This window comes from Oncorhynchus mykiss, chromosome 30, assembly GCF_013265735.2.
Source record: "Oncorhynchus mykiss isolate Arlee chromosome 30, USDA_OmykA_1.1, whole genome shotgun sequence".
Classification (NCBI taxonomy): domain Eukaryota; kingdom Metazoa; phylum Chordata; class Actinopteri; order Salmoniformes; family Salmonidae; genus Oncorhynchus; species Oncorhynchus mykiss.
Window position 1 is genome coordinate 20,743,254 of NC_050570.1, and position 19,395 is coordinate 20,762,648.

At 44.2% G+C, this 19,395-nt stretch overlaps 1 protein-coding gene across 1 annotated transcript in view; it reads left to right on the forward strand.

The window, feature by feature from the left end:
- Nucleotides 1–19,395, forward strand: part of LOC110521535 (glypican-5) — a 145,122-nt gene that overhangs the window by 22,192 nt on the left and 103,535 nt on the right. Inside the window, exons 3-5 of the mRNA XM_021599137.2 lie at nucleotides 11,152–11,855; nucleotides 15,985–16,142; nucleotides 16,451–16,510. Coding sequence (XP_021454812.2) covers nucleotides 11,152–11,855; nucleotides 15,985–16,142; nucleotides 16,451–16,510 — 922 coding nt within the window. The remainder of the gene's footprint in view (nucleotides 1–11,151; nucleotides 11,856–15,984; nucleotides 16,143–16,450; nucleotides 16,511–19,395) is intronic.

Here is a 19,395-nt window from a genome sequence, read left to right on the forward strand (position 1 = left end):
TGACAAGCCACATTTTTTCAGCCTCCTGAGGTTCAAGAGGCTCTATTGCGCGTTCTTCACGACACTGTGTGGGTGGACCATTTCAGTTTGTCCGTGATGTGTACGCCGAGGAACTTAAAACTTTCCATCTCCTCCACTACTGTCACGTCGATGTGGATAGGGGGGGTGCTCCCTCTGCTGTTTCCTGAAGTCCACGATTATCTTCTTTGTTTTGTTGACGTTGAGGGTGCGGTTATTTTCCTAACACCACACTCTGAGGGCCCTCACCTCCTCCCTGTAGGCCGTCTCGTCGTTGTTGGTAATCAAGCCTACCACTGTAGTGCCGTCTGCAAACTTGATGACTGAGTTGGAGGCGTGCATGGCCATGCAGTCGTGGGTGAACCAGGAGTACAGGAGAGGGCTGAGAACGAACCCTTGTGGGGCCCCAGTGTTGAGGATCAGTGGGGTGGAGATGTTGTTTCCTACCCTCACCACCTGGGGGTGGCCCGTCAGAAAGTCCAGGACCCAGTTGCACAGGGCTAGGTTGAGACCCAGGGTCTCCAGCTTAATGACCAGTTTGGAGGTTGCTATGGTGTTGAAAGCTGAGCTGTAGTCGATGAACAGCATTCTTACATAGGTGTTCCTCTTGTCCAGATGGGTTAGGGCAGTGTGCAGTACTACATGATTCCATATGTGTTATTTCATAGTTGTAATGTCTTCACTATTATTCTACAATGTAGAAAATAGTAAAAATATGAACAACCTTGGAATTAGTAGGTGTGTCCAAACTGTTGACTGGTACTGTATATGATAACACAAACTCATTACCTTGATGCTTTCTCTGTTAAATCTAATGACACAGTAAATCAAGGAGACAACAACAGATGATCAACATCAATTCGCTAGGGATAATAGATCCATCATGGATCCAGGCACAACTGTCTTCACTTGCGTAACGAATGAGAACAAAATATTCTGGACATTCCTTACGAATAGCTTTTTTTCCAGCACTTGAGCTGTTGTTGCATCGCATGCGCTATGACAACAGCTGTTCATCACTTGACTGTCATTCAGAAAATTCCTTACTGGATCAGATGTGTGAAAATATCACAGCTTAATTAAACAGCTCAATACCAAATGCGCAAATATTATGGATAATTATTGAATAACCACATTAATGACAGTATTGATTTAGTTAAGTATCAAGGTAAGGTGACTCTTTCATTTAGCAATGGCATAATTTTGTGGGGATTTGTGTGGCAATGAAAACTGTTTCCACCCCGTAGCACAGGGATGCCCAACTAAATCAGGGCATGGGCCATATTGCAAAAACACAACAAATTCGTTGGCCACACAAAGCCTATTATGTATGTTTTTACTTTGATGTTTCATACAACTGCGATCAAACTTGCCATTGTTTTATTTGAAAGAATATGCCCCTTCATAATGTCCAGTTACAGTATGTAGATAGCAGTTTTATAGTACTCAAGACCACATTGAGTGTCTCTGTGTCGGACACATTTGTACTCGGTCTTGACTAGGTCTTGAACAGTGAGGACTCATAATTTCTTTCTGAGACCAGCGGAGTAAAACACGAATAATTATCAGCTTCCAGTAAGTAAGTGCATAAAACCTCTTCACCAGGTCAAACACAAAACACTCCTTGAAACATTAATACCTGATCAGCCTTTATATATATATTATAGACATGTTTGCGCAGTGGCGAACCTATTGGACCTAGGCTTTCAGTGTGTGACAGGTTTGTGATGCTGAAAGGACAGCAACGGTAATACCAGAACACTCATGTAGGAGCAGTGGCGACCCGTCATTCAGGGCAGGTTTTGACCCCCACATTTTTTTCAAAAAAGGAAAGGGTTAACCTATCCCAATCAACAAAACCGAAGAGATTAAATCAGAATGTCATTGAAAATAATAAATGATTATTGTTATTATTATTTTATAAATACTTAGCCCTTCTCTGAAGGCGTAGAAGGCCCTCATTGTTTGGGTTAGTAATAATTCGTAGTGTCTCTATTTGCCTTCAGCATGCATTTTTTTTCACCATTCTGAATGTCTAAAGAATCCATATGTTCTTCTGAATTATGAACACAGAAATACTGGACATTTTGAAGTCTTATTATGGTGGCGATTTGACCAAATTACAATCATGGTCTTGAATTGGACTGGCATTTTTCTGACTTGGTCTCGGACTTGGTCTCTTGTTCTTGACTCAGACTCGATTTGCTCCGGTCTTGGTCTTGAATGGTCTCGCTTTATGTGGTCTCGAACGCAACACTGGTAGGATGCTGTATGTAGCATTTTAACATTAAAACAAAATAAGAGAAATAATGTTTGTCCAGCGTTTGCTGCTGTGCTTGCAGATGTGCATTATAAGCTGCGACCCTAATCAACTTTTAAACTCCAAATAATAAAAACGTAGCTAGGCTGTTGTAACATTTAAACGGAAATTATATATATTTTTTGCATTGCATCGATCATCATTGCGGTTGAACGCAGCATTGCTGTATGGTGCACACAAAATGTATTGTAGTTGAGTAACCAGCCTAGGCTACTGCTCAAATATTGCTGTAATAGGCTATATGTTTTCCTTTACATTACAGGTTTAGCTTTTTGGTTTAATTCATTGTCAAGCTTTAAAAACCAAAGCCAAACTGCAACATTTTAGTAGCCTAGCTAGGACTGTGGCATGTCTGTACACTTTCCCTTCGATGCGTGCTGTAAACGGGACACACGTAAGCAGCACAAATTACGTTGAATTCACCAATGCGAGCGCATCAGGCTGTAATTTCATTAAGTAGATGACTCAACTGTTGACTCTTTTATACTCGCTTGTGTCCTTTAGTAGTAATTTATACCCACGCGTGAATCTTGTATCGTATAACTTTTTGACAACCAAGATGCCATTTTCTGTAGGCTGTAGCATGATGGCAGTGCTTGCTGTGACTTGAGTGCAGCGCATGGAGAGTGGTATGGAAGCGGGCCGAAATGAATTGACAACCCAAGTCATTGCGCTGGCCAGATTGAAATGTGTCACGGACCGGAATCGGCCCGCAGGCAGTGGAGATTTTAGCATTTCAATCTCGGTGGGGCAAACCCAAAATATATTTAAATAATTATACATGCCAGCAAAGCCACTACACAACACAACACTAAACAATGCGCTATAATGGTGACAAACAGTGCCCAAAAACTGTTAGGGCCTACATAAAGCTGTCCCTTCAGCAAAGTCCCAACACCTTACCACTGCTACACCTGACTATCAGTCGAGCCTTGTCTTGCAGCGAAACAGTTAATTCAGCCTCATTTACTGACTTAAAAAAAAAACATTGCTGATATGGCTGACTTGTTTAAACAAACGTGGTTTCTACTGACAATTGAGATAGACAAGCTATGGCATAAGGGAACAATGAGCAGATAAGAGGCAAGCCGTAATTCCGATTAAGAGCGAGCATGGGCCGGTCTTACAGTATTCTCCCTGTACACCAAGTCAGAACTGTAGGATAAATAACGGGGGCATATAAGCAGACAATGAAAACTTGTACAACATCCAATGATTAACGTTACATTTCTCTAAAACAGGCTATAGGCTACATGTGCACCACCAAGTCAGAACAGTAGGCAAAATTAAGAGGGGAAAACGGAACAAATTATTAGCAGGAGGCACATGGGCTACCAACAGCTTACTACACAACATACACTCAGTATTACTTTCTTAGCTACAGTATACATATCTCCCTGGCATATTACATGATTTATGCAGCAGCATACAATACATTTTTCCACTCACCTTGTTGTGCTATTCTCACTTCCTTCCAAACCACTCATTGTTGAATTTGCGATTTCCAACTTGTTGTGTCATGTTTATGTCTGATGGCCGATGAGCACCGATACGCTTTATCTATAATTTCTCTTCATATGACAAGGATGGAAAATGACTGCTAGCTAAGATTTTGAAAGTTTGATGTTGACATGATCAGTCCAATCAAAGCTACTGTACATATAAAGTGATTTGATGTCATTTTATCTGTGGCCAATGACCTTGAGCCATCTTGGATGGGCACTTCTAATGTAACTCTATGTCAACCCCCAAAGAGTTAGAATTTTCCAGGTCTCCCCTTAGACTTCGCGGTGACGTAGTTTCCCCATGAGTGACAGAACACTGAGCCAATCACTCCGTATTTTCTGCTGGCTTGCCCCACCACAGACAGCACTGAGCTGGGCTGAAACACATGCATTTTGGAGCTGCCTTACTCAAGAAAACAAAAATGAGACCATGTTTGTATGCAGCTGTATTAACTAAATTAATTAAATATATACAGTGGGGCAAAAAAGTATTTAGTCAGCCACCAATTGTGCAAGTTCTCCGACTTAAAAAGATGAGAGAGGCCTATAATTTTCATCATAGGTACACTTCAACTATGACAGACAAAATGAGAAAAACAAATCCAGAAAATCACATTGTAGGATTTCTTTATTAATTTATTTTCAAATTATGGTGGAAAATAAGTATTTGGTCACCTACAAACAAGCAAGATTTCTGGCTCTCACAGACCTGTAACTTCTTCTTTAAGAGGCTCCTCTGTCCTCCAATCGTTACCTGTATTAATGGCACCTGTTTAAACTTGTTATCAGTATAAAAGACACCTGTCCACAACCTCAAACAGTCACACTCCGAACTCCACTATGGCCAAGACCAAAGAGCTGTCAAAGGACACCAGAAACAAAATTGTAGACTTGCACCAGGCTGGGAAGACTGAATCTGCAATAAGTAAGCAGCTTGGTTTGAAGAAATCAACTGTGGGAGCAATTATTAGGAAATGGAAGACATACAAGACCACTGATAATCTCCCTTGATCTGGGGCTCCATGCAAGATCTCACCCCGTGGGGTCAAAATGATCACAAGAACAGTGAGCAAAAATCCCAGAACCACACGGGGAACCTAGTGAATGACCTGCAGAGAGCTGGGACCAAAGTAACGAAGCCTACCATCAGCAAGGGCATTGAAGATGAAACGTGGCTGGGTCTTTCAGCATGACAATGATCCCAAACACACCGCCCGGGCAACGAAGGAGTGGCTTCGTGAGAAGCATTTCAAGGTCCTGGAGTGGCCTAGCCAGTCTCCAGATCTCAACCCCATAGAAAATCTTTGGAGGGAGTTGAAAGTCCGTGTTGCCCAGCAACATCCCCAAAACATCACTGCTCTAGAGGAGATCTGCATGGAGGAATGGGCCAAAATACCAGCAACAGTGTGTGAAAATCTTGTGAAGACTTGCAGAAAACGTTTGACCTCTGTCATTGCCAACAAAGGGTATATAACAAAGTATTGAGACAAACTTTTGTTATTGACCAAATACTTATTTTCCACCATAATTTGCAAATAAATGAATTAAAAATCCTACAATGTGATTTTCTGGATTTTTTCTCTCATTTTGTCTGTCATAGTTGAAGTGTACCTATGATGAAAATTACTGGCCTCTCTAATATTTTTAAGTGGGAGAACTTGCACAATTGGTGGCTGACTAAATACTTTTTTCCCCCACTGTATGTATGTATGTATGTATATATATATATATATATATACACACATACATACATACATCCATACATACATATATATATATATTTGTTTACAAACTGATATGCGACTAGTATTAATGCCAAATAAACATGCAAAAGAGGCAAGCCTATATTTTGCTAAATGACGGGTCGCTACTGCCAACAGGCTTTTGACATGTGCTATAGCATAAGGAGACAACATGTTACTTAGGTACACTGCATTTCTGAGATCTCTATACAAAATAAACTGTCCCGACAGCTAGATCTAGGATTCTTAAAGGGTCAAGTTCAATGTCTAATTTAACTGATTCATGCTTAATATATGATTATAACGACAACTTACACTCCCATAAATGCAAGGACAGAAAAGTAATGTTTTGTGTCTAACATAATTTTGCACAAATTCGTCAAGACTCCAACTATGAGAAAGGGTTAAACATAAGTTTTAAATCAACTCTTGAATGCGATTGAATATAGCTACACTATATATACAAAAGTATGTAGACACCATTTCAAATTTGTGGATTCGGCTATTTCAGCCACACCCGTTGCCGACAGGTGTATAAAATCGAGCACACAGCCATGCAATCTCCATATAAAAACATTGGTAGTAGAATGACTTTCTACGTGGCACCGTCATAGGATGCCACCTTTCTGTTTGTCAAATTTCTATCCTTCTAGAGCTGTGAAGTGAAACTTTCTAGGAACAACAACGGCTCAGCCGTGAACTCGTAGGCCACACAAGCTCACAGAACGGGACCACCGAGTGTTGTAGCGCGTAACGCGTAAAAAAATTGTCTGTCCTCGGTTGCAACACTCACTTCTAAATTCCCAAATGCCTCTGGAAGCAATGTCAGCAAAATAACTGTTTGTCGGGAGCTTCATGAAATGGGTTTCCATGACCGAGAAGCCACATGGAGCCTAAGATCACCATGCGCAATGCAAAGTGTCGGCTGGAGTGGTGTAAAGTCCGCCGCCATTGGACTCTGGAGCAATGGAAATGCATTCTCTGGAGTGAAGAGTCACGCTTTACCATCTGGCAGTCTGATGGACGAATCTGGGTTTGGCGGATGCCAGGAGAACGCTACCTGTCCGAATGCATAACGCCAACTGTAAACTTTGGTGAAGGAGGAATAATGGTCTGGGGCTGTTTTTCAAGGTTCAGTCTAAGCCCCTTAGTTCCAGTGAAGGGAAATGTTAACGCTACAGCTACAATGACATTCTAGATGTTTCTGTACTTCCAACTGTGGCAACAGTTGAGGCCCTTTCCTGTTTCAGCATGACAATGCCCCCGCGCACAAAACGAGGTCCATACAGAAATTGTTTTTAGAGATCGGTGTGGAAGAACTTGACTGGCCTGCACAGAGCCCTGATCTCAACCCCATCGAACACCTTTGGGATGAATTGGAACGCCAACTGTGAGCCGGGCCTAATCGCCCAACATCAGTGCCCGACCTCACTAATGCTCGTGGCTGAATGGAAGAAAGTCCCTGCAACATCTAGTGGAAAGCCTTCCCAGAGGAGTGGACACTGTTATAGCAGCAAAGGAGGGGGATGTTTGACGTGCAGGTGTCCACATACTTTTTTATGTGTGTTCCGTGTTATATTTTAATGACATGATTTTTTCCCTCCAGATTATTATCAGTGACTTATCAACAGCTGTATCAAGTGTTCCAGCGTAGGGAATCCTCACTGGTATCCTAGTATATAGAAAGAGCCATATACAAGTGTGCAGATGCCTAATGTCTGAGTATGCTTCAGTAATGTGTCATTCTCAAATGAATGTGTGTGGGAGGGTAAAAGTCCATCAGTGAATTGAGTTCTCTCTGTGGAGCTTTTGAACATTAAAAAACATTTTGCCTGGTTTCCCATCTGCAATCCAGTTGCTCATTACTCAGTGGGAAATATCTGGCAACCGCAACATCATAGAAGCTTTCAATGTGGTCATCCCATTCCCCACAAGCTAACTCCATTAGTGGTAATGTATTGCATTGACAATGTTTGCTGGTAGGCCTACTTCACCTATGTAATTTAATATGTTGAACTTGAGTACATTGATTACACATTTGTGAATTCTAAGTAGTTAAATGACAGTGATGATGTCACCAAACGAACACTCCTTGCAGCTCCACCTGTTAGTCTCCCTCCACCCCCTCATCCCCCTCCCCTTTACTAAACCTCACATCCTGGGAAGACGGATTAGGAGTTAGGGGGAGAGAGAGAGCAGAGAGATTGTCCTAGAGGACATTGGTCATGAATTACCAAGCCCTTATGTCATGCTGTCTTTATAAATGCATTACACACTTATGACCCATGGTTCAAGTAAGGTGTTAAAGAGCATTATTACAGACACCTATTACTCAGCATGGGGTCCAGGAATAGTACCAGGGTTTCTCAATTTAAAGGAAAATTCTTTCTCAATTATTTTTTGGTATTTGTTTCATTAGACCATTGTTGACAGTCCCAAAATGATTTGCTTGTCAGCAATCAAGTTAAGATGTGACATTCAAAATACAGAAATAATCCGGTATGATGTATTTAGTCAATGGACTAATGAAACAAATACCAAAGATAGGGTTAAAGGAAAACTCCACTCAAACTGACAGATTCTCCAGCCATCGAATGCCCCCTAGGTTCTTTCTAAACTGTAGATGAATAAAGGTGAAATAAAACTAAAAATGTTTTCCTAAGCACAGAAATCCACCATCATCTCCTTATTCAGACTATGATTCATTTGAATGATGTTCATTTTGTTAATTGTGAAATTCTCTCATTTATGGGTCTGTTTCAAATGAAAGCTGCAAAGTCTATTATAGACTGCGGTGATTTAAGGCGTGGACCAGGCTTCTGCTGAGTCGCCTACAGTAAGGTTGTTTTAGAGCGACCAAGTGCTTTTATGATATCCTAACTACATATACACTGAGTGTACAAAACATTAAGAATACTTTCCTAATATTGATTTGCACCCAAACACCTTTTGCCCTCAGAACAGCCTCAATTTGTCAGGCATGGGCTCTACAAGTTGTCAAAAGCATTCCATAGGGACACTGGCCCATTGTTACAAATACCTTTGGCCCGGCAGTCTGGGGGGGGGGGGGGGGGGGGGGTGTTAACGAGTCCTGTAACATAACTCATGCAATTAATAATAGTGAAAAGTAACAGTGAGAACGAAAAACCAGACAACTAAATTACCGTCAAACAACCCGGGTTTATTGTTAAACACACGGTAAAGGGGGGCAGGAAAAGGGGCGGAGTTGGACCCAAGGAAAGACACAAATATCCCAAAACACCCAATCAAGACTAGCCTACTTCAATACAGCTAACTAATTAACCAAAAATACAGCGGGTGGTCCGCCCAGTTCTAACTAGGGTATTTAGACAAAGTATTCCTACGGGTAATGTATGCCCATAGGCAACTTGTCTTGGTACCCCCTTTTCCCACCATCAAACAAACAGTCAAACACCATAACCAAAACAATACTCACAGGTGGGGACAAAGTGACATGTAGTTGCAAAAACAAAAGACAGCTCAATCCAAAGAGAGAGAGAGATATATATATATATATACACATATAGCGTGAGATATAGCGAGAAATTGAGCGAAAGAGACACAGAAAGATTGAAACACAGAGAAATCAAGCTCATGAGAAAACAACTGACAGAGTTTTTAAACCAAGGGAAAGGGAATGTGATAGGGTAAGGGAAAAGGAGCAGGTGTCTTCTGATTGATGACTGATTGGGGAATGATGATTGTCACCTGTGACGGGAGAAGGAGTGAAAAGAAACACAGGATACACACACAGGATACTTGTATCCGTAACACCCACGTTGACTACAATGCTTACCACAGTTGGGTGAATGTCCTTTGGGTGGTGGACCAGTCCTGATACTCACGGGAAATTGTTGAGCGTGAAAAACCCAACCACTGTGATTATTATTTGAGCCTGCTGGTGATCTGTTAACGTTTGAACATATTGAAGAACGATCTAGCCTTGATGGCCATGTACTCTTATTATCTCCACCGGCATAGCCAGAACTGGCTATAAACAGAACATAAATGGCACAGATACACAATCCATGTCTGAATGAATTGAATGGCACAGATACACAATCCATGAATGGCACAGATACACAATCCATGTATGACACAGATACACAATCCATGAATGGCACAGATACACAATCCATGAATGGCACAGATACACAATCCATGAATGGCACAGATACAAAATCCATGAATGGCACAGATACACAATCCATGAATGGCACAGATACACAATCCATGAATGGCACACATACACAATCCATGAATGGCACAGATACACAATCCATGAATGGCACACATACACAATCCATGAATGACACACATACACAATCCATGAATGGCACACATACACAATCCATGTCTCAATTGTCTCAACGCTTAAAAGTCCTTCTTTAACCGTCTCCTCCCCTTCATCTACACTGATTGAAGTGGATTTAACAAGTGACATAAATAAGGGATCATAGCTTTCACCTGGATTCACCTGGTCAGTCTGTCATGGAATATTTTGTTCTTAATGTTTTGTATATTTAGTATGTTTCTCCATGATGTATATAAACAAAATATATATGTGTAGGCTATCCATTTTTATGTTTGAGCACTTTGAATAGGCCTAGCCTATGTGCTGATGGCAGTATTAGCTAATGCTCCTGTTAAAATGTCTCAGTCTCTGTATTGATGGGGGGACTTCCACCCAGTGAAAGCTATACTAGGCAGTATACTGTACTGTATATCTAACCCATCATAGGCTTTAATGTCTGTCTTCCATGCCGGCGATGTCCAGTAGCAGCTATCAGCCAAATGGAAGTGCATGACACAGACAGGTTCCCAGCCAAAGCTGAGTGATTGGTCTGCTTTAATTGGAACCACTAAGTGTCTGGTCACCTGTCCATTTCCTTAATCACGAAGCAATGACAAGATGTCTGGTTTATGGGTCGGTATGTAGGGAGCTAGAAGTTCTCATTCACCATTCAGTGTGTAGATAGTCCTTCTATATACTGTATCTGCCAAACACACACACACACACACACACACACACACATTGACTTCTCATTCTCTGTGAGCACTGACACAGCACACCGAACACATATCATCCAACACACAGAATGTCTTCCCTAGAATTACTCGCCGAAAGCAATAAGACAGGAACAATAGCATGCATCTGTGATGAGTAATATTACACCTTGGGACATTAGCGAGAACTCTGGGTGACTGTGTGTGTGTGTGTGTTTGTATGTGTGTGTGTATATACTATTGTAGCAGTTTCCCAGTTGCTGTCTCTATTACATCTGTCAGAATGCCATCAAGACTGACATCCCAACTGGACTCAGAATCCCCCCATCCCTCTACAATCATATTATATACACACACACACACACACACACACACACACACACACGAGAACGAGAACACCTTACACAGGTACATGCACACAATAAGAAAAGCTTTATTTTTTTTATCCCTTTCATAACATAAAAGACAAGATCATTTATTTTTACAATGTGTTTTCACCATCCCTTCTGTCTCTCCTTTTCTCTCTCTGTTTGTACAGACACGTTCCAGTCTCTGCTATCCTTCACTCTGAACCTGACCACTGGTCTTTTTGACAGTGCCTATGAGCCCCTCTCCCAGGACGCTCGCCCCCTGGTGGCAGACCTCTTCTCCGACCTCTCTCTCTTCCTGGGAGGAGACGGCAACACCTCCATTGAGCGCTCTGTGCACCGCTTCTACGACAACCTCTTCCCGCTGGTTTACCGGCGTCTTGTCAACCCTGGGCTGGCCTCAGCCCCACCCTCCTCTGAGCACAGCGAGTGTCTGCGCATGACACGCCAGGATGTCAACCCATTTGGGTCCCATCCCCGTGTCCTGGCCGAGGGGCTGACCCGCGCTCTGAGCGCAGGACGGGCACTGAGCCAGGCGCTGGTGATAGGGGCAGAGGTGCTGAACGCCACAGAGCGGGCGGGGCTGGCCAGGGAGTGTGGGCGGGCTCTGGTGAGGATGCAGTACTGCCCCCACTGCAGGGGCCTGACCCTGATCCGGCCGTGTGGAGGACTGTGTCTGAATGTGATGCGGGGATGCTTGGTAGGGCTCTCGGAGCTGGACGGGCCCTGGAGGCGCTACGTGGCCCTGCTGCAGGAACTGACAGGGGCCCTGGCTGAAGGCCACGACCTGGAGCTGGCTCTGCAGGGCATCAGGAACCACGTCAATGACGCTATCCTGCACGCACAGCTGCACGGGCCACGCATCAGTGCCATCGTGAGTCAGTGCCTCACCCACCACTCATACTTCACCTGTCATAGGACTGTACTAATATGACATACCTCTTAAGGCCCATGATGAGACCACTTGGGCACATGACCATCCCTCACACCATTCATTTACATCACAGGACACATGCAACAAAAATAATATTGGTAGGTCTCATCTGTCATATAAAACTGTTCTCTTAGGTCTTTGGGTTCTCTATTAATGACACCCACAAAAGAACTCTCAAGACTCTTCTGTGCAGCTCTGTGGTTGGCTTCTGTGGCTGAGTGGCTGCCTGGACGGGGGGCATGAGGCTGGCATGGACCTTCTCTCTTGGCTTTGGACTCAAGGGGCTAGGAGATGGGAGGCTGGCAGGTTTCTTGGTACTTGTAAAGCAGGGGACAAGAGAAGAGAGGAGGGAGAATTTGCTAAATTCCACCAAAGCTGAATGTATCACAGAGGGCCAAGCAAACAATACACTTTTTTACTTAGAATGACAGATAGGATATTATCTCTTTGCTCACACAAAAGAGAACCTGTGGTGTAGAGAGACATAGATACATATCTGATTCTAGCTGTTTTTCCTGAGTGATTTAGTTTAATGGGCTTGAATATTAAGTTCTAGCTCCAATGATAGGTAGGATTATGGTAATGATGACAACTGTGGGCCTGATTAGATTGTGGTTATGAATATGATTATAATTGACTTTATGATAATGAGACATGAAAGATTACACTATATAACACATACCTGTCTATGTTGTGCAGAGATGTTTGGGGGACAGGAGTGGGGGTCTGTGAGGGCCAGAGATGTTAGGGGGACTGGAGTGGCGGGTCTGTGGGGGCCAGAGATTTTAGGGGGACAGGAGTGGGGGTCTGTGGGGCCAGAGATTTTAGGGGGACAGGAGTGGGGGTCTGTGAGGGCCAGAGATGTTAGGGGGAATGGAGTGGTGGGTCTGTGGGGCCAGCATCCCTCCCCATCCCATCAGCACCCCTCTCTGTTACTGACATTGTCATTGTAGTAGTGTATTTACAGTCTGCCTGCCACCCCCAGGATCCAGTGTTGCTCATTCGCTGGTTCAACATGGCTAGGATGGCTGGGTCTCAGGTTACCCCCAGGATCAAGTGTTGCTCATTCGCTGGTTCAACATGGCTAGAATGGCTGGGTCTCAGGTTAGCCCCAGGATCAAGTGTTGCTCATTCGCTGGTTCAACATGGCTAGGATGGCTGGGTCTCAGGTTACCCCCAGGATCAAGTGTTGCTCATTCGCTGGTTCAACATGGCTAGGATGGCTGGGTCTCAGGTTCCCCCAGGATCAAGTGTTGCTCATTCGCTGGTTCACCATGGCTAGAATGGCTGGGTCTCAGGTTAGCCCCAGGATCAAGTGTTGCTCATTCGCTGGTTCAACATGGCTAGGATGGCTGGGTCTTAGGTTACCCCCAGGATCAAGTGTTGCTCATTCGCTGGTTCAACATGGCTAGGATGGCTGGGTCTCAGGTTACCCCCAGGGCTGGCATCTGGACCCAGAGATGGGAAGGGAAGGAGTAGGCAATGACGACTCATTCGGTCATATGACTCATTCAGTCACCTTCACAAACCTCTTCCTTTTCAACTCCTCTTCCTCCCCCTCTTCCTCCTCCTCCTGCTCCTCCTCAACTGTTTTCCATCTCCACACAGAGGCATGTGTGCAGGTGTGTTTATAAGTGTTTATCATTTATGGGGATTATCTTTCTAGATGTCCTGCTGCATGTCTTTCCTGTGGAGATAAACCTCCTACAGTAAGATGGAAGACAGCCGAGTATCTTATTACCTTATGCATGATGAAAGTAACAGACTACCAGATTGAAGAGATGTGGGCCTAGCTCTCTCTTTTCCTCTCTCCTCTCCTTGTCTTCCTCCAGTGACATGGTTTGTTGGACCAGTTTTCCAGTTGGCATGGGGAGAATTGCCTCCTCAGCACATCCATACAAACAATCCATTAGCCTATCTAGTTAAGTGTATCTAGGTGCCTGACGCAGCAGGAGCTGCAGCAGGCCAGAGCAGACCCCCCCCCCCCCCCCCCCACACAGCCTGCCAATCACTCCCTCTCTGCCAAAATGCAACAAGGTGGAGAGGAGAGTATGTGTCCAAAACACTTAGCAAGGAGAGATACTGGAATGACGATAGACTTCAGAAAAGACCCCCTAACACAGGTAGTGACTAACATTCTTTCACATTTCAGCAATATTTTCAACTCTTGCACCAGGTATTGCTGTAGCGTTGCAATTACTATTGTAATTAAGAATCTCTGAATCGGAATGAATACATCCAGTTGATTTAAGTGAAAATCCTCTGCAACGCTTCAATAGCTAATTATTAGTGAGTTATAAAATAGTTATCAATCCTTAGAATCCATACTGAAAGCTTTGGAGGAGCTAAGCCAGAGTTTGGCTGGGGCACGGGGGTGGCAGGGGCTCTAAAGAGATCCTGATTGACGGGATGCAGGGGCGCTTTGGTGATGTCACTCAAGCTCCGGCAGTCTTTTGATGAGTTAGAGTTCACTTTATTAGCATGAGCATACTCTTTGTCCTGCAGAATTGTGGGTTTTAAACTGTGTGTTTGTTTTCTGGTCTGGCATTGAGTTGTTTTGAGGCTTCCTAAAGGATCTGCCAGCTATTCAGTGGGTTGCCTCTGGTCCTGTCCAGCCGTCTAGAGCCCCAGTGAATCCCCTCAGAAAGTGTCTGTAGGCGGACCACAGACTGCCCTCCAGAATGCAAATCCAACTCTGGACAAAGACTCCTCATGCTGACTGGACAACCCTGTCCCACAATGCTTTGAAACTCAGGGCCTGGGACAGAGTGATGAGAACATTTCTGTGGCTAATCTCTGGACAAATAAACTTCTATAGGAACACACACACACTGAGGAGGCTGGTGGGAGGAGCTATAGAAGGACAGACTGATTGTAATGACTGGAATGGAATTAATAGAACAGAGTCAAACATGTGGTTTACATATGTTTGGTGTGTTTGATGCCGTTCCATTTTTTTCCATTCCAGCCATTACAATGAGCCTGACACACACACACACACACACACACACACACACACACACACGAGTACGTCTTCCCTAAGGCTATCCAACAACAGTTACAATTAGGGGTGACAGGGCAAGCAGATTCCCTTGGTCTTTGGCTTCCCTCTTATAAAAAAGAGGACATTTCCCAGATGTATACAAACACATCCTCACAAGTGATACACATGAATATACACACATACCCTTAATGTCAGTGAGCTCGATTGCTGTCTAATCTCTGGGGAAGGCAGTGTGTGTCTCTGTTGGTGTCAGTGGTTTTGTCCCAGCTTTATGTTGGCCTACACCCTAACTCAGAGCTTAGGTAGAGCTTTCTGAAAACGTCCATATTTCACTGTTTCACAGCACCCTACTTACTGTCCAGGGGCCAAATGAGCTAATTCCATTAGAGAGCCTTTAAAGCCTGTCCACAGCTGTGTGGGTGGGAGTGGTAAATGGGATCCATGTCACATCGGCCTATAACTCACTCCCAGCTACTCTACACAGAAGGCTGGATATGAGAGAGAGAGAGAGAGAGAGAGAATACATCATCTCAGCTTTTCTTTTTGGGCAGGCCACCGGTTGCTGACAATTTTTAACGTCAGCGCATACCCCCTCTCTCTCTCTCTCTCTCTCTCTCTCTCTCTCTCTCTCTCTCTCTCTCTCTCTCTCTCTCTTCTCCCCACCCCCCCCCCCCCCCCCCCCCCCCCCCCCCCCCCCCAGCGTCTGGACAATAAGTCATAAGAGGGAAGGAAAGAGAAATGCAACACCATAGCAGCATCTGCATATCCACTGGCCCCTGGTGATATCAGTTGTCTAGCGACTGGATCATTCTTCTCTGTGCAGTATCATAGTTCTGTGTTCGTTCTGGTTTTAGGCAAGAATAATCACCATTGTGTCACTGATGATTTCCACAGCATGAGCCCTGCACATCTGCAACATATTCTTATCATTGTGTTCTCACATACTGTAGAGTGACTCTGTTAGGGATGTAATGGGCACCCTCTTTTTTCACACAGTCTAATTTCCTTCTCTGCCCACCCTTCACCCCCCTCTCTCCACCCCTCTCTCCTATCCCTCTCTCTTAGGTTGATAAAGTATGTGGGCCTCTCACAGACACTCCGTCAGTGACAAGCATACGTTCCACCCTGAAGGTCATGACCTCTGTGAGTACCTCCCCGACCTCGATGGTGATGACATCCTCCCCAGCTGAGGACACACGGGACCACTTGTCACATACCAGGAGGTGAGAGAGAGAGGCGGCCATAGTGTCTGGTTAGCTGCCTTAGAGTGGTTGGTGTTGTAGCTGGTTGGCATGCTGTGTTCCACATGTATTTGCGCATTGCAGTATGAGTTACTTAGAAGCACACTTTGCCACATATATTTTTTGTCAAACAAGCTTTCTCTATCATTATGTTTTTTTACATTTTGAAGTTATGTTTTCCCTCTCCTTCGCATTGACTTGTGTTTGCTTTGCATTGGATCCCTGCTATTCCTACACCATCTCTCTCATCCACTCTCTTCCTCTCCCTGACCATGATCACATCCTCCCAGGTCCTTTCCTCTGAAACCATCCAAGAATAATAAGCCTAGAAGTCTAAAAAAGATCTCAAGGTAAGCATGAAGCCCAGCATCTCCCCCTCGCTCGTTAATGTGGCCGTCTGACATGGAGTACAGGGGTTGGCCACCAGCGACACATTATGTCACCTTAATAAATCTACATACAGTGCCTTCAGAAAGTATTCACACCCCTTGATTTTTTCCACATTTTGTTGTGTTACAACCTGAATTCAAAATTGATTCAATTGACATTTTGTGTCACTGATCTACACACAATATCCCATAATGTCAAAGTGGAATTATGTATTTAGACATTTGTACAAATTAAAAATGAAAAGCTGAAATGTCAATCAGTATTCAACCCTTTTGTTATGGTAAGCCTAAATAAGTTCAGGAGTAAAAATGTGCTTAACAAGTTACATAATAATTTGCATGGACTCACTCTGTGTGTAATAATAGTGTTTAACATTATTTTTTCATGACTACCTCATCTCTGTACCCCACGCATACAATTATCTGTAAGCTCCCTCAATCGAGCAGTAAATTTCAAGCACAGATTCAAACACAAAGATGAATGAGGTTTTCCAGTGGTTCGCAAAGGGCACCTATTGGTAGATGGGTATAAAAACAACAGACATTGAATATCCCTTTGAGCATGGTGCAGTTGTTAATTACACTTTGGATGGTGTATCAATACCCCCAGTCACTACAAAGATATAGGCACCCTTCCTACAGTGCATTTGGAAAGTATTCAGACCCCTTGACTTTTTCCACATTCTGTTACGTTACAGACTTGTTCTAAAATTGATTAAATTGTTTTTTCTACACAAAATATCCCATAATGACAAGGCAAAAATTGTTTTGTTTTTTACATTTTAGCAAATTTATTACAAATACAAAACGGAAATATCACATTTACTTAAGTATTCAGACCCTTTATTCAGTACTTTGTTGAAGCACCTTTGGCAGCGATTACATCCTTGAGTCTTCTTGGGGAGTTTCTCCCATTCTTCACTGCAGATCCTCTCAAGCTCTGTCAGGTTGGATGGGGAGCGTCGCTGCACAGCTATTTTCAGGTCTCTCCAGAGATGTTCGATCGGGTTCAAGTCCGGGCTCTGGCTGAGCCACTCAAGGACTTTCAGAGACTTGTCCCGAAGCCACTCCTGCGTTGTCTTGTATGTGTGCTTAGGGTCGTTGTCCTGTTGGAAAGTGAACCTTCGCCACAGTCTGAGGTGCTGAGTGCTCTCGAGCAGGTTTTCATCAAGGATCTCTCTGTGGGCCTCCTGGGTGGCGCAGTGGTCTAGGGCACTGCATTGCAGTGGTAGCTGTGCCACCAGAGATTCTGGGTTCGAGCCCAGGCTCTGTCCCAGCCGACCGCGACCGGGAGGCCCATGGGGCGGCGCACAATTGGCCCAATGTCGTCCGGGTTAGGGAGGGTTTGGCTGGCAGGGATATCCTTGTCTCATCGCGCACTAGTGACTCCTGTGGCGGGCCGGGCGCAGTGCATGCTGACCAGGTCGCCAGGTGTACTGTATTTCCTCCAACACATTGGTGCGGCTGGCTTCCGGGTTGAAAAAAAAAGTATCTCTCTGTACTTTGTTCTGTTCATCTTTCCCTCATCTTTCCCTCGAGTCTCCCATTCCTTCCCGCTGAAAAATCCCCCCACAGCATGATGCTATGTTGATAGCATCATGCTGTGGGGATGTTTTTCAGCAGCATGGTCTCAATATTGGTTTCACCAGACCAGAGAATCTTGTTTCTCATGGTCTGTGAATCTTTTGACAAACTCCAAGCTGTCATGTGCCTTTTTAGTGAGGAGTAGCTTCCGCCTGGCCACCAATCAAAGGCTTGATTGGTGGAGTCTCTGCAATGGTTGTCCTTCTGGTAGGTTCTTCCATCTCCACAGAGGAACTCTATAGCTCTGTCAGAGTGACCATCAGGACCATGTGTGACCAAGGCCCTTCTCCCCCGATTGCTCAGTTTGACCGGGCAACCAGCTCTTGGTGGGTCCAAACTTCTTCCATTTAAGAATGATGGATGCCACTGTGTTCTTGGGGACCTTCAATGCTGCAGAATGTTTTTTGTATCCTTCCCCAGATCTGTGCCTCGACACACACCTGTCTCGGAGCTCTACGGGTAATTCCTTCGGCCTCATGGCTTGGTTTTTGCTCTGACACGCATTGTCAACTGTGGGACCTTATACAGTGGGGCAAAAAAGTATTTAGTCAGCCACCAATTGTGCAAGTTCTCCCACTTAAAAATATGAGAGAGGCCTGTAATTTCCATCATATGTACACTTCAACTATGACAGACAAAATGAGGAAAATAAATCCAGAAAATCACATTGTAGGATTTATTTATTTATTTTCAAATTATGGTGGAAAATAAGTATTTGGTCAACAACAAACAAGCAAGATTTCTGGCTCTCACAGACCTGTAACTTTTTCTTTAAGAGGCTCTTCTGTCCTCCACTCATTACCTGTATTAATGGCACCTGTTTGAACTTGTTATCAGTATAAAATACACTTGTCCACAACCTCAAACAGTCACACTCCGAACTCCACTATGGCCAAGACCAGAGAGCTGTCAAAGGACACCAGAAACAAAATTGTAGACCTGCACCAGGCTGGGAAGACTGAATCTGCAATAGGTAAGCAGCTTGGCTTGAAGAAATCAACTGTGGGAGCAATTATTAGGAAATGGAAGACATACAAGACCACTGATAATCTCCCTCGATCTGGGGCTCCACGCAAGATCTCACCCCGTGGGGTCAAAATGATCACAAGAACGGTGAGCAAAAAACCCAGAACCACACGGCGGGACCTAGTGAATGACCTGCAGAGAGCTGGTCATCAAAGTAACAAAGCCTACAATTAGTAACACACTACGCCGCCAGGGACTCAAATCCTGCAGTGCCAGTACATGTCCAGGCCCGTCTG